The 16,170-nt window shown below is 42.2% G+C and overlaps 2 protein-coding genes across 2 annotated transcripts in view; one reads left to right on the top strand and one right to left on the bottom strand.

Annotated features, from left to right (window-relative positions):
- AGPAT4 (1-acylglycerol-3-phosphate O-acyltransferase 4) overlaps positions 1-4,308 on the top strand; it is a 75,606-nt gene extending 71,298 nt beyond the window's left edge. Inside the window, exon 8 of the mRNA XM_009290009.2 lies at positions 1,465-4,308. Coding sequence (XP_009288284.1) covers positions 1,465-1,556 — 92 coding nt within the window. The 3' untranslated portion in view covers positions 1,557-4,308. The remainder of the gene's footprint in view (positions 1-1,464) is intronic.
- A 1,203-nt stretch (positions 4,309-5,511) lies between these two features.
- The window catches only part of MAP3K4 (mitogen-activated protein kinase kinase kinase 4), a 61,475-nt gene continuing 50,816 nt past the window's right edge, over positions 5,512-16,170 (bottom strand). Inside the window, exons 21-26 of the mRNA XM_009290108.1 lie at positions 15,949-16,065; positions 14,266-14,425; positions 8,042-8,164; positions 7,382-7,488; positions 6,996-7,175; positions 5,512-6,060 (exon numbers count right to left, since the gene is read on the bottom strand). Coding sequence (XP_009288383.1) covers positions 6,040-6,060; positions 6,996-7,175; positions 7,382-7,488; positions 8,042-8,164; positions 14,266-14,425; positions 15,949-16,065 — 708 coding nt within the window. The 3' untranslated portion in view covers positions 5,512-6,039. The remainder of the gene's footprint in view (positions 6,061-6,995; positions 7,176-7,381; positions 7,489-8,041; positions 8,165-14,265; positions 14,426-15,948; positions 16,066-16,170) is intronic.

Raw genomic sequence — 16,170 nt, 5'->3', positions numbered from 1 at the left:
TTTGGCTGGTGAGGGTCATATTAGAGAGGTAACAACTGATGGGAATGAGACATTTAGAGCACCTCACAGGACTGGGCCTTTTCACCATCAGTTAGGAAGAAACTGGGATTTGGAGGCTTAGGGGAGGTTCATGGCTTTCTTGTTTTTTGGAAAAAGCATTCTGCACAGAGGGAGGGTGTTTGTGACTCCCAAGTAGGTTTAGGTCTGAAAGATGCATGGCAGTTCTGGCTATGTACAATAGCTGAGCAGAAGTTTGGGGAATAAGAGATTTTGGGCAGCTGAGCTCCTTTACACACACAAAAAAAAAAAGCTGTGAGGGGAGGGGGAGGGCTTAGGCTAAGTTGTGTTTATCTTAAACAGTCACTTCAGGTACTACTAATAAATTATTAAAAAAAAAAAAAAATCCCTGTCTGGTGAGGGTCATATTAGAGAGGTAACAACTGATGGGAATGAGACATTTAGAGCACCTCACAGGACTGGGCCTTTTCACCATCAGTTAGGAAGAAACTGGGATTTGGAGGCTTAGGGGAGGTTCATGGCTTTCTTGTTTTTTGGAAAAAGCATTCTGCACAGAGGGAGGGTGTTTGTGACTCCCAAGTAGGTTTAGGTCTGAAAGATGCATGGCAGTTCTGGCTATGTACAATAGCTGAGCAGAAGTTTGGGGAATAAGAGATTTTGGGCAGCTGAGCTCCTTTACACACACAAAAAAAAAAAGCTGTGAGGGGAGGGGGAGGGCTTAGGCTAAGTTGTGTTTATCTTAAACAGTCACTTCAGGTACTACTAATAAATTATTAAAAAAAAAAAAAATCCCTGTGCATGGTGAATTATTACTGCTAAATCAACTATAAAAGTCTTTTAAATTAACCTGGCCTCTTGTAATGGACCGTTTCATGAGCTGTAGTTAAAAAAAATGCCACAACTTACTTTTTTTTTTTTTTTAATCAAGATCTGGAGTGCCCTTGCACTCGCTTGTGCTCTTCCAGGCACAGGGGCTGTTGAAAGCAGGCAGAATTCCCTTCCCCCGTCACACCTTGGAGGCGGACACATTAGTATATTTTGTCACTCAACTCCTGGGAGCCCGGTAACACCACCGGCCCCAAAGCACCCCCATTTCACAGCCAGCCTTGTCTAGGGTACAGGGGTGGGCACATCATGCCTATGCCTCTTACTCTCATGTCGGTTCAGGTAGCATCTTCCCTGCTGGTGGGAGAGGGTGTGTCTAGCCTGAGGCCAGCAACCTTGGATCTTCCTTAATGAAATACCATGGGCAACTTACTTGATACAGGGGCGTGGGGGCGTACCTTTCATCAAAGGTCAAGTACAGGTAGTACAGGTAGTTACCTTTAACGCTGTGCTGTTGTAAGGCTGAGAACACTGTTCGTCTCTTTCAAAGTGCTACACCTGTACAGATGTTCAGTCTTTGTCTGCAAGCAGCTTTTAACTTTATTTTTATTTATTTTGCAGCTTCTGTTGGTGTCAGATGGATGATAGGCGTTACAGAAATTAACAAGGGCTCCACCTATGGCAACAATGACAACAAGCAGAAACAAAAGTAGTATCTTCAGAGACTGCTTCAATCCAAAGGGAACAAATGCAACTTCTGAAAACTCTTAAGTGCATATCATGGTCCTTCAAGTGAGATCAGAGGAAGGGTAGGATGAGCAATTGCCATATGTATCTGGATTTGTGCTCCTGTTATTTTTCTCTGGGGGTTTGGGCTGGATGACATGCTTGAAAGATGCACTCCTTCGTATACTCTCCACAACAGGCTTGCATTTGTTTGGTTGGTTTGTTTCCCTATAAAGTGTCTTAAGTTTTGAAGAAAAAAAAAATAAAAATCCAATGTGCTTGTATGATGAGACTCTACCTGGAAGCTAACCAGAGGTGCAGGCTTTATCTTTCTTAACTTGCTCTAAAGAAGGAATAAATGTCAGAAGATTGTTACAAGATGATTAAAATTGATAATTGCGTAGATCACATGTTAACAATTTAACAACCATAATCCGTCAGTGTTTAAATACAGTAAGATGCTCTGCTTGGTTATACCATATTGGACTGAAGCAGCTCTCCTGAACTGGCAGACCTGCAGTAGAGTTTCTCTACATTTAGAACTTATTCCCACAGTGTGCACCACATGCGCCCTTGAAAACTTCAGCCAGAACCTGGCTCAGGGCCCACTTTGTTAGATCGGAGCCTTGCAGTGGCATAAGCTGGAGTGGAATTTGGCCTCATGACCTGAGCAGAGCTCAGTTACCCACTGCCACATCTTTCCCCAGGCAATACATCAGAGGGATAGCTGAAACCTGTAGTTCTTTTGAGTGTAAATGCCGTTTATAGTTTGGAAAAACTGAGGTAATAAATTCCTTTCAGCTTTAAACACTGATTAAAATTCTAGGCCTTCCTACCAATGGTGGAAACAGAACAACTGCTGGGTATGCTCTAAGTAGGTAATGCAAAGCGTGCATTAAAAGTTACGCCCCACATCTATACTATTGTGATCCCAATTAATCTGCTTGTCTGTCTTTTCTGATAAATTAGTTTACGTGGTGCCTCATAACAGTCAGCCTGAGGTAATACTTAGATTATCTTTTGCTTTTCTTCTGGGGAGAAGAGAGGAAGTGGGAGAGAGACTGAGGACAGTGGTTGGCATAGTTTTTTATGGCTGTCTGGACTTGCTTTGACACCCTTCTGAATTAAATAAAACTAGAATCAAGGCCCTTGGGAAAACTGTGTTGCTCTGACATCCCTGGTACTGATTCCAGAGCATCCTCCTCTCAAGAGTTACGGGTATGCAAATTACTAAAAAGAGCTTGTTTAAAAAAAGAAGAAAGGAAAAGAGGGGACTTCCAACTATCAGCTATTATGATTGAAAAAACCCAAAACTTTAAAATCTAAAGATACTCATACTGAGCAGTGGGGATTATGATGGACGCTTGCAATGATGGTACATTTTCATGTGACTGAGCCATGATCGTCTAGAAATAAACGGCCTGTGTGTCTCTAGAGAAGAAAGTGAGCAGTCTTAGTGCCAGCAGCTGATATCAAAAACATTTCTCTTTTCCTATAATAAAACTGAGGCCAGAAGAAATAGGGGCTAATACATCAGAATATGAATCATTCCATGAAATATGCATTTGCTGTTCAGTACCTCAGATCACGTAGAAACTAGTCTTTTTCATATGCAGCACCTAAAGAGCAGGTGTAGTAGTGCTTTTAGCATGGGGCAGTAAGTAAAGTTTTTTGAGAGTGGAGGCAGTAAAACATACACCGTGAAGGAAGGAATAGGCCTTGGGAAGTGTTAGGGACTAGTTTTGGAGGCTTTTTTTCCCCCCACCTGTCTTGTGTACACATGCATTCCCTATGCTCTGAAGCTTTCTGGAATAGGTTGTATGATGTCATGAACGTAAACATGGGCTTTAGTGTAGTTTTTCAACACATGAAGTAAATAGAGCCTGAGATCCGAGAGTACTGCCACGCTTATAAAGGTATTCTCTTAATAAAGCACATGCCCTGCACCTCTATTTGCTAAAACAATCTTTAACAGTAGAAAACTGAGTATTATAACCTGTAGTAGGGTCCGAAGGTCCAGCTATCCCGTACTAATGCATCAGGCATGTTAATGAGCCAGGCCTGAAGACACTGTACACAGGACTTTGAAAATGGGTGGGGGTGGGAGAGGGAAGAGATCTCTCCGAGCTAGCATTTTACTGTAAACCTTACCTGGCAGATACAGTGGGCTTTTCTCAGGGTGGCAAAACCCTATACGCACAGGTGAGTAGTTCTGAGCAGCAAATACATAGTCCTATAGTGATAGAGACTAGCTTTTTTGCCTTTTTAGAGAGCCACTGATTTAACATGCTGGTAGGGAGACATTTAACATTCCTTATGAATCTTAGTCCTTTCTTCTCCAGCTGCATGCAGCGCTACTTCTCCCAGAGGAAAATACCAAACATGTAAATACTTCTGAAAGTATTTAGACTATTTCATACCCATTTCCCTGGGACCAGCCCTTAGAACAGGCTGAGGGCCAAACACGCTGCTCCTGGATCTGTCCTCCTAAGCACTTCTACAAGTTCCAGCGCCCAAGGACTGCACCACTGGGCCCTTCCGGCGTTCGCTGGCAAGCAGAGAAAGCTTAATGGTACTTGCCAGAGTTAAACTCGTCCAGTTCACTGTATTAAAAGAATGACTCGTGTTGTCAGGAAGCAGTGTTTGCCCCTCATCTCCACAAGCAACTGTATGTTCTACAACTGCCTTAACAAAAGTAGTCTTAACATTTGTTTATACAAAAATAAAAGCATAAAAAGCTGACGTGCAGTGAATGAGTTTTCTTTTGGTCAGCAACAATGAACTAGTAACAGTTTACTCTTCACCTTTTATCCTGACTCCTAAAAGCTGTCTGCGGTTCCAGTTTGTGTACAAGGGCACCTGAAACAAGGCAGATGAGGACACAAACTGCTCGGATACTTCTGACACACCTCAACCTGAAGCACACAGCAGGCTGGGGGGGACTTTTACCTCAGGTACTTTGATAGTCTGTTGCTGAGGACGACAATGTAATGTACTTCCTCTCCTATCATAACTGAAAATAGAGAACTGAAGAGAAAGGAAAGTCTGTCTTTTTGTTTAAATTCAGCGTTGTATTTCTTGAGAGCCTAGATACACTGCACTGGTGACCTGCACAGTGAGGCTCGTGCTTTTCTAGATTTAAATGTCAGATTTCGTGATACCTTCTCAACAGCTCACCCAGCTGCTACAAAGGATTTGTGGATTACGAGAAGAGACAGGACTCTAGAATAAAGCCAAATATTAAAAGCAAGTTCTCTGTTTTATAAGAAGTTACCCATTTTAAGGTCTAAAGCTTAACAGGAATATGTAAACTTAAAATTGTTACTTGTAAGCATTAGTGCAAATCATCTGTTTGTAATAGCAAGCCAAACAAAATAATAATCTAAATAGATCACATGTTGCAGACTGTTTCTTCTAATTGTTAACCACTTCTAACTTCTCTCCATTTTCTGAGACTGGTAACAAGGGGGGGGGGAGGAGGAATCAAAGTCCAGGATCAGAAATCAGCTTTAAAAAGCTCTTAACAATAAGTTCTTGTTTTTGCGAAACAGGACACAAGAATAATCTTAACTGATTCTCCTCTTGGCTACAGAAATGCCATGAAAACCTTCCCTGTTTGCAGTACTCAGATTCAAGAAGAAAGTTATTTATTTCGGACCATGACTCTATCCCTTATGTAATGGGTAGCGTCAGGAATTGCACATGACCTTACTTCCTCAGGAGAGGATGAAGGGGGGACCTTAATTCTATTATCACTTGTGCAGTGTAAGAAAGATGCTGCTTACACATCCTGAACTTGACAATACATTGACTACTGCAATATGAGAGAAGCTTATTCCAGTTCGGTTAGCTTAGCAGTCTTAAACAAGTGTTGAAAAAAAGTTTAAGATGTGACACGACCCCACGTATTTATTTTCAGAAGAAAAACCCTTCACCAACAACTCCTAAAATAAACCATTTATTGAGAAAAAACTTTTTTTAAAATTTCATTAATCAGCCTTGTGCATAACAAATCTGAAGCTTGCCAAAAACAAATAAACAAAAAAACCAGTAAAAGTTCACAGTCAGTGCACTCAACAAACAGATTAAAAAACAAGGTCCATAACGCCTGGTAACACTACAGCATTTTTCTGAACCTAGAGAGTTCAAAAATACTACATATTAACATTACGGTTCTCAATCAAATGAGAAACAGGAGAAAGAGCAAAAAAAGGTATGGTCCATATACAGTAGTAATGGCACTTTCACTGAAACATGCAGCTTCTTCCAACTTGCGGACACCGTCACGTGAGCAACATGTGCCAAGTAAAACATACAGGAGCAGCAGAGAAAGTGACGCTCGTCACTTGTGCAGTCTTCGTAAGTTCGACGTTTATACTGTTTCTCAGCACAGTCTTTATGTAAATATTACATACAGTAGTGATTAAAAGATATCTTGCCAGAGTAAAAAAGGCCAGAGACTGAGTAACTTCATTCTTCATCTGTGCAAACCTGTGAAGAGGACAAAAGGCAATTAATTCAATTGTCTCCCTGTTGCAGCGAGACGATGACAACGGATCCACTCCTTTAGCGCCTTCACCGAACATCTTGGAAGCTTTCTTTCTCCCTTGTTATACAAACAATGAATTACAACTATATACGTGAATACTGATGTTTCCACTGTGACCATGCAACTCCTCCGTGCCTCAAGAAGCGTTCTGCCTCTGCGACGGATGGGATTTGGCTACAGTTGCACCGATGGGAGCCACGGGTGTGATGATCCCAAACACGCTGTTATTGAACCGGAATACCAAAGTGAACAACTTTATGCTGGAAAAGGGGACAGACTTCAATAGCCTACTGTGCTCCTACTTCTTCAGAAAAGAAGTTATAATACACCTAAATTTGTAGCTGTGAATATTTGCCGTTCATGCAAGAACTGCAGATTGTTATGCCAATTGCCAGATAAACATTCAATATGAACTTAAGAAGGAACTTAAAAGAAAAGCAGACCCTCGCACTGAGGATGGCAGAGTTCTCAAGCATGTGCTTGTTTCACTTTTTATGGAGGGGACCCTTATCGCTGTATTATAGAAGTCTGTGCATACATACTCACTAAAGTTTTAGGCACATAGCCCTTCAGATCCAATTAGCTACCACTCAGTTGAAGTTTGACAAGTCTTTTTAATATACAGATAATGCATCTCAAAACAGCGGTGAAAGTTTATTGCATGGTGCGCACCAGGTTCTTTTAGTCAAATGTCCGCTAGCAACATCACAGGTGTTTCTGAGAAGTTGCCAAACTGTGTTTTCTGGACAGCATCAACTTGATACCAGCCTCCCACCGCGATGCAAAGCCCTGCAGCACAGCTGCAAAATGATGACGCCAACTCAAAGCTGTTCCAGTTCCCATCTACAGTCTTTATAGCCAAAACCATGAGACAAACCTTGACAAAAGGATGATCGAGGAGCTGGCTGGCTGTCCACCTCATCTTTGGGTCACTTTCCAGGCAGTGGCAAAGGAAGTCTTTCCCTTCTGGGCTCACTTTGTCAGGAATAGGAGGCTTATGACCCATCCCCACTTTATACATGATCTGGAAGTTGTGCTCATATTCGTGCCAAGGCCTCTGCAACAGGTAAGAGAATTGCGAAGTGCCAGGTTTAGAGGGGAACTTGCTGTCCGATAGAGCATGTATTTCTGTACCCCAGGAAAGTAAAAACCACCCCGGTACTTGTGGACTTACGTGTGACAAATTGCTGGGAGTGGGACCCGAATTTGCAGAGAAACTGCTAAGAACAGTTTGCACTCATTCAGTACATGAAACATGCCTACCTTGCCGGTGACCATCTCTATAACGACGCAGCCCAGGCTCCAGATGTCTGCTGCACGTCCGTGCCCTTCTCCTTTCGCTCTAGTAATTACTTCTGGAGCCATGTACGCTTTGAAACAACACATACGATGTCATCAGTTCATACAGCAGAAGGAACGGTATACTTTAAGTGATTATCTGGGCAAACCAAATGCTTTTTAATACATCTGTAATGAATTACCACTCAGCTTTTCTTGGTAAGTTTTGTCATTTGCTGGCTTCTCGTCCTCTGACATGTTTGCAGCATAACTATCTTTCAGTTTGAAAAGTGATAGTGAAAATGCTGGTACAGTACATGCTTTCAGTTATTTTCATTTTTTAAAAATAGATTAAGCAGCTGTTCAGTAAGAACAGTACTGTTTCAGTAAGGCTGCAGAGAAAGATACAACCCCAGAAAACACAAGCTCCAGCATCTTTATAGTTACCAGACAAGTACAATTTTATCTTTCCAGTCACATCGTTCACTGATTGTTTCTGGCTTCTGGATGTAAAGGACATCTAACTAGCTAAGCTAAAATCAAGTTTCCCTGAAACGTATCGTTTTACTCCAGCCCAGACTTTTGCCAGAGGTATCTTCTTTTATGGTAACTAGACAAATATCTGCCTAGCGCATGCTTCCTTACCCGCAGTCCCCAAAGTACTGTTCACTTCTCCAGGCATTGTCTGGGTGTTGTTCTTCAGTTTCACTGAGCAGCCGAAGTCTCCTAGTTTAATCAGTCCAGATGAGGTAAGAAAGATGTTGGCTCCTAGGAAACACAACGAAAACCAGTAACGCTTGTTAAACTAGGGCTGAATTGAGGAACGAGGGCTCCTCGATACACTCTTGGAAGTTACGCAGTAGATAATAGCTGAAGTCACACTTAGATCTTTGCCTGTGGAATATGACAGGATTAGAGATGGTCCCCAAAGGGTACATTACCATTAGCCAATGGGATTTTTGGTGGGTTTGTGTTAACACTAAGTGTACTGGAAGTTGACAACAAGAAGAGTTCAAAACACAAAGCAGTATGGCAGGCAAACTCATCAGCTTTCCATACACGCTCGTTATGAAATTACTCCTCCAGGCAGGAATTTATGAATTCCAGTGCTTATCCTTGTGAGCGCCGCACTGCAAAAAACCACCTGTCCTTAAGGAGCTTCCTGGCAGAGGCCATTGCTGCGTACCTCCCACTAGCCATCTTTTCAGTTCTGCTGGGTCAGGACAGATCATATCGTACAGCTGTGTCATCACGGCAGACTTGCAAAATGGAGCTTATAGCATTTTATTACATGTACTATGAAATGCCCACTCCTGTTGTGCTCTACTTCCAGAAGAATTTCTGGAGGAGGGCTACTGTTATAATAGGTGGCTACACTGCCAGCTTACGCTAGAAAAAATTTCCCTAGCATAGTTGAAAATCTCCAAGGGGAATCTGCAGTTGGCTTCAAGTCACTTGCTCTACACAACACTGCAAAATGAGCTAAGTGGTTTTGATAACCAGTGGTTTTCTTTCGTTCAACATCCTGCCAAAACACGTTGCCAGCCAACAGAAAACAGGTAGAGCAGAAGGAGCTCACTATACATCATGTCAGGGCAAATCCTGGATTCTGCAAGTATCACACGATGAAACCACAAGTAGGCTGCAAGGGTCACCTGGCAGAAATACAGCCTGAGCTGTGATCTCTCTTGAGAAGAGATGAATGGTTTGCACAGAACAAAACTGCACGCCTACTCTAGGAGTAGGCAAACGCTGGGGGCTTCGTTACACATAGCCTTTTCCCATGTCACGCAGAAGATTCTTTAAAAAATGGCTCATCTGAATACAAGCTTCAAAAGTTTCTAACTTTTGTTCCACCTTGAACATAGGTCAGTGCAGGAATTCCTGGCTGCTCCTCCTTTGTGTTATGTTCGCTTAGTTAATGACTTTCTCCAGTTAGCTTGGCTGGGCATCCCCAAGATACTCATGGAAAATAAAAAGAATCCTCAAAAAGCTCAAGTCAAAAAAAGGCAGTGCAGGTCAATGATGCCAAAACCCTGCCCATTCCTCAAAGGGCTTCTCTAACTACTATGAGAATGCTTGATAACTAAAGCAAGATTTATTTAGTCCAAGAGGTGTTGCACAGAACTGCACTATAAAAGGGGGAGAGAAATCATTAACAGAAATAAATTCCAACCTTTAATTACATTACAATGTAAGCCTTTCACAACTTCTGAAAGGAGAATTAACTTCCAGTGAATACAACTCTTCTGCACATTGAGTCCGTAAGTTTTCCACTCCTGGCATTCAGCTGCCTGTACATACTCAAGATCAGAATTCTTTGGCTGGGTTCTGCAGTTTGCCATCAGAGGGTCATACGTGTCCAGAGTCACCCTGCAATCACAGGCACGTGTAACGGAGCTGGGTAGACCATCCCTCAGCTCCTTGAATGAAAGGGAATCCAGAAACACACCAACGCAGTACAAGGCAGCAGCTCGATGGGAGACTAAATATGGGCAATGCATTAGAAGAGTGACAGTTACTCTACCAGCAACTTTTTCCTTTGAACTACTGCCCACAGCTTTTCTTTTTCTAATGATTTTCAAGCAATTACTTGTCATACAGAAAGTAGACGCACTTAGCCCACACAAAGAGCTTAGGAAAAAAGGCCATCACTAGCAAACACTTAAAAAGATGTTTTGGAAACCTATGTTCCTGTTCCTCAAGAAAGCAACATGCAAATTTCATGGAAGGCTACCAAGTGGTTTCTGACTACTGCAGTGGGTGGAAACTGGCAGAGCTGAAGTGCAACGATTTCTCTTCTGACTGAATCTAAAGCTGTTGTGATAGTTCGGTTTAATACAGTTCAGAACCTACTTACAAGGCCTTTCAAACCAAAGTTTGTCCCTTTAAAAAAGTAATGACAATTTAGCATAAATGTTACTGTGAAAGTCTCTGTTTCGGAGAACAAGACCAAGCTCTGTAAGGAGTCTTTAAAAAGGGTCATCTTGTTAGACGAGACCTGCACAGAATCCAGCAGGACCTGGGTAAGAGAACAGGAGACACAAGGGCAGTACTTTGAGGACGACGGATCCCTTTTACCTTTGACAGTTAATGTGACCGGAAATGTAACAAAATTCCTACCATATCTGCATGGTTAATAAGCAAAATAAAACCGGAGACCATGGCTAAACCAGCAAAAAGGCAGAACACACCCATCTGTTTCTTCTCTCCTCCTACACATACACTATCCAAAGCATCTTCATGGGATGTACTTGGCAGAGGCAAGAGGTAACCCAGTTCTGCACAGCCCTACTGCCATTGATACCAGAAGACCTTCGGGGCAGACTGAAAACAAAGAGCAAATGTCAAAAGCCAGTACCCTTGCTAGAGAAAACAATAGCTATGACCCAAAGCATTTAAACTGAAGTTTCATGCCCTGCATCTCTGTGCCAAGTCAGCCCCATACTAAGCGCAGCGAAAACTGCGCTAGCGTGATATTCCAAAGGTGCTGATGTAAATACTGTGAGTCCGAGGAGCAGTACCAAAAGCCCCACTAAAGACTGTGGCATAATTCCACAAAGAGGGGCAGCTCATAGACATTCCTCAGCCGGTACTTAAGCAGTGCAGCAGCCAGATTAATTCAAGAAACAAGCAGGCCAAATGCCACCCTTTGATGAGAAAAATCAGCTTTAGCATCCTCTTTCACTCAAGTCTCTTAGAAAGTGTGACACATGCCCGTAGTCTCCTGTTGAACAGCCTTCCATCTCTTGTTGAATGACCTTCCTTCCCTTGTGCTCATCATGAAGACACGAAGGCAGGAACGGCAGAAATTTTGAGCTAACAACGAAGTTAACAAGGACAATAACACAGTAACACTTTGGTGAAGACTTCCTGGCCTGGAGGGTCTCATTCTCAGGTTTCTGATTTACTGAAGCTTCAGATGCAATCCCTTCGGTTTCTGTATTCATTCTGAAAACGCAATCCGAGCACTCTTCAAGAATATGCCTTTCTCTCCCAGAGAGAAAGCACCAGGCATGACCTTGGTGATTAATTCCTCTCAATTCAGCACTTGCGAGACCACACTTGGGAGTGCTGTGTCTTGTTTTTGGGCTCCCCAGTGCAAGACAGACATTGACATACTGGAGCAAACCCAGCAGAGGGGCATCAAGATGGTCAGAGGGCTGGTGCACACTATGTACAAGGAGAGGCCGAGAGATGGGTTTGTTTAGCTTGAAGAAGGGAAGACTGGGGGAGAATTTATTGCTGTTTTCAGCTGTGTAACGGGAGGATATCAAGAAGATGGAAACAGACTTTCTCCTCAAAGGCACACTGTGAAAGGATATGGGGCAATGGACACAAACAGCAACCTCTGCAAATTCCAAGGAGGTACCAGGAAAAAGTTTTTCACAATGGGGATAGGTCAGTCATTGGGACGGGGCCCAGAGAAAGGGGAATCTCCAGCCCCGGAGATAGGAGTATCTCAACTAAACAAGGTCCTGAGCAATCTTATCAAATTTGACATTGGATCTGATACTGAGGTTGGCCCTGTTTTGAACAGAGGGCTCAACCAGAGATGTCCAGAGGTTCCCTTCAGCATTAAATATTCCATCGTTCTCAATCACTGAGCAGAACAGCTACCTTGCAAAAAGTGAAGTAATTATAATTGAGGAATCTGGGCTTAGCCCCAAGGGTTAAAATCCAATACCCAGAACAGAGATTAAAAAAGTAGCCCAAAAGACTTCATCACCTGCTACGTACTAGCACCAACTACTTTACACATTGATGCAGACTAATAAAAACCAGTGCAGCCAAGTGTTAACAGCCAGCCAAAACTACCCTCAGTTTGCTCTCACAACCACGGGTTGAAAAAGGATTCAAGGCAGCTGTGTCTTGCTTCATCTTTTACATTCATAGAACAGGATGCCATAATAGCATCTGAAAGACAACGGTGGCACAAGTGGACACTACTAACTGAAAGACTCAATTTTTGAGCACAAGGTACTTGCAGACACCAACTGCGAGATACATATAAACAATTACTCAAAGAATTGGTTATCTGCTGCTGAAAGATCAACAGTGATGTTTAGCAAGCTGGCCATGAGAGATGTAGTGTGATCTGACAGCAAAATTTCCATAGGAAAGCAGTTTTAACAGTCTGAATGACGTATTAGCATTTTTCCCTATCAGAAAAATAAGAGTGCCTGACTACGTAAGAGCAAAAAGTAGAACCAGAGTTTTCTTTACTGCTGTTAGCCTGAAAACTTGGCGATGCAACGTTAGCATAAAAGGAGACAGAGAGCAAGAGACTTCCAATGTAACATCAGCACCCTTTATAAAAAATCCCCTCTGTGATCTGTCTTCATATTCCGTCATTAAGTTTCGAGAAGGTCTATACATAGATGTGTCTGCAGTGACCCTCTGTTTATAGCTGCTGTTATTTTCAAGGAACACCCCAGCATTTGGTATGAGGAACCTGTTGCAACAGAAATGCCCTCAGATAACAAAGCATTACAGTTCTGTTAAACAGCTCTTACTTCACTGCATTTCCCTGATGAGAGGAAGACCTATTGGAAACGTATCCAGAAATCAGCAATGACAGAGCAGCACAAAAGAAATCCCTGTTAGCCAGCCTTGGATTTTGATCACAACGAGCTTCCAGGAGCGCTTAATCCAGCTAAGCGGAACCTGGATATGGAATGATCAAGTAAAGGGCAAGGAGGGCACTGTGAAAAGCACGGAGGGAAACCCACAACTGGAGAGAAACCTTTGGTCAGGAAGGAGAACCAGAAAAGGCAAGATCGGTGGGGAATGGGAGTGAGGGAAAGTGTTTTCTAGGAAAAAAAAGCCAAAACTGACTCAAGAGTGGCCTACCTGGGTGGGAGGCCTCTGGATCGTAGATAGTTCTTTTCCCAAATGAGAAGCACGAGGCCAAAGGACCAAGAGCAACTGGGAACCTCCTACACTGCTGCGGTGATTCAAAACCCTGTGAGCAAGAGGGACATAGAAACCCAGCATCGTTGGGTTGCACTGCCTTGTCATAAAATGAGCATTCGCAGGGCATACTGTGTGCATTGCTTCCCCTTCCTTCCGTTAAGTTTCTGCCATAGGTGAGCAAAATATGCCAGACTAACAAAAACAAGATAACTAGACATGGAGGATGTTCTTGGAAGGCTCAAGAAAAGAAAAATGAATGTGAAATGTGGACTGACACTGGGTGCCTTAAGCAAATGCCAAAACCAACCCCCCTTCAGTTATTGTAGTTCCAGTCTGCTCATTTTGTAAGCAAAAGCTGCGAGCCAGGCATGAGTAGATAAATGTATGGCAAAAAACCCACTAGATAAGTAATTTTACCATATCCCTTCAACTTCTTTTAACAAGGCTTTTTTTACTGTTTTATCAACCATTTGTCTGAAATACTAAAACTCTTCTGGAAAATGGGAATCACAAGGAAAAGTTCTGACGAACAACTCTAGCACTGTACGCTGCTTGTCAGCTCCCAGAAACACCACTGTTTCTTGCTTAGATGAGAAGAAAAACAACATTACGTAACTCAGTATATTAGTACTAGAAATACAAGGACCCAAATTTGAGTTTGGATGAATCCCCAACAATCTTAACAACCTCTACAGAAACTATATAAATCATGGGCAGAATTTAGGAGTTTGCAATGCCAACTGTGAACTTTTTTTATGTGCCGCACTTAAAAAGAAGCGCGTAACTAGCCAGTAACTTGTAAATTGAAAATTGAAAAATGAGTGGAAGGCTTTATACACTTAATGGTTGTATAGATAATGTGCACTAATTCTGCAAATATGTCCCCCATCACTCCCCCCCACCCTCATCTACAACACTGAAACGACAACATTACCTTTTTTGGTTAACGTTACCTTTAATGTCTCGATGAACAATACCATGTTCATGTAGTACATTGATAGCAATCGTGATTTGCTTTGAGTAGAGCCTAATGACATGCTCCTGAAGGCCCAGTTTTGATACCTCCTCCAGAGTGCCCTCATCACAGTACTCCATGAAGATGTACATTTCTTCCTGTTGTGGGAACCAAACCGATTTCATTGGTTTTAATTTTTTTTTTAAAACACTGAATTAGGATCAAGTTTTCCTTCCATCCTTCACTGTTTGTGAAAAGAGTAATGGAAGTACCATATAATGTTTTAATGGAAGTACCTCTTACCATGGAATGTCCAATAAATCATCTCTTCAGAACTCTATTCTCTTGGGCATGCTTCAACCTAATATATTCTATTGCACAGCTATGGCAAATCTCTGCTACATGTCTATCTGCATCATTTGTAGGTATGTAGCTGATACTATTTGGCAGTATAAAATACGTTACTTTGGCATCAACCAAAAAGCACTCTGGAAGTCTTGTATATTATTATTATTATGTAGGTATATTATGCAGAAATACAAAAAGATCCTGTGCATATTTAGAAAAAAGGTAAAAAGATGTTTTGGGCTTTTTGGTTTTTTTTTCCAGTCTCTCTCCCAGTTCCTGCAATATCATGTGTTGATTGCTTGGGGAGGGCAAGTTTTTTGTTGTCTGTGGCTTGAACAAGCACGCCAACTCTAGCTCACTTTAAGGAAAAGTTAGGTTCTTGTTCCCCTTCTCTGTCTCCAAGCCCAGCCAACTTCAGTCAGACTTAATTCATACGAAAAGATGGCAAAGACACTAAGCTCTTAGAACCAGCCTGAGAAACCAATGACCCAATGGCACAGACACCCAAAGTTGCGTCCCCAAGTAAAGAAATGCAGGCAGAAAGCAGCCTTTGTCCCCTTCTAAACCAGCAATGGGTCAGCAAATCAACCCATTCATATTGGGCAAATCAGTCAAAACCACACGCTGCTTTCCAGCCAGACACCAGGCGTCCTGTTCCCTGCCCACCTCACTGGGTAGAGATACAGGAAGGACCCGAGACTCACAGGGGGAGGTGGGAAGGGCACGTGGGAAGCAGAGAGTAATAAGAAGTAGGGTATCTCAGCACGCAACTCTGGACTCTAACTTCGTAAGAAAACCAAGCTTCATCAGTTCTGCTGCTCAAGCAAGAAAACTCATTTTTCCTTCTGAAGAGATGCTAGCTGAATTCCAAAAGATCTGCTTCCTTAAGATACTTGTCTGGCATCAAGACTTAAACGCCAGCACAAGATTTTTCCAGGAATCAACAAGATATTGGTACAACCTTTGCTGCTAACAGTGAAGGATTTTAGGCTGTCTAGTCTTTATCTACACACACAAGCTACCATACCGTATACAATATAGCTTGCTCTGAGAGCAGTTGAACAGAGGAGCAGCACAGAGTAGCTCCAGCATTACTCGCTCTATTCACTTATTGTGAACTTCTCTGTTTATGTACCAGTTCCAAAAAATTTCTCCAAACTATGTTTCCAGAGACTTCAACATTCAGAGGAAAAAAGACACACTGCAATTCACAGAGATATCCAGACAATTAAGCTAAACTAGAATGTTCTCAAGTAAAACCTCCATGATCCAAAGCTTCTTAAAATTTTCTCTCTGCCCTACAAAGAAGCCCCAATAATTTATGTTTTCTTACCCTATGGAGCTCCACACCAAAATAACGAACAAGATTAGGGTGTTTGATGCCTTCAAAAATCTTCAGTTCATCAGCTGTTTCTTTGATGGTTTTGTGATCATTAGGTTGAAATCTTATCTGCAAGAAAGATTTTTCATTTTTGCCACTCTATTTCAAATTACTAAGGAACAACAACAAAAAAAAACCAAAAAAAACCCCACCCACCAACCTACCCCCCAAAAA

This window comes from Aptenodytes forsteri, unplaced genomic scaffold (genome assembly GCF_000699145.1).
Source record: "Aptenodytes forsteri isolate BGI_AS27 unplaced genomic scaffold, ASM69914v1 Scaffold122, whole genome shotgun sequence".
Lineage (NCBI taxonomy): Eukaryota > Metazoa > Chordata > Aves > Sphenisciformes > Spheniscidae > Aptenodytes > Aptenodytes forsteri.
The sequence above is the reverse complement of the archived record's forward strand: the minus strand, read 5'-3'. Positions and strand labels throughout refer to the sequence as shown.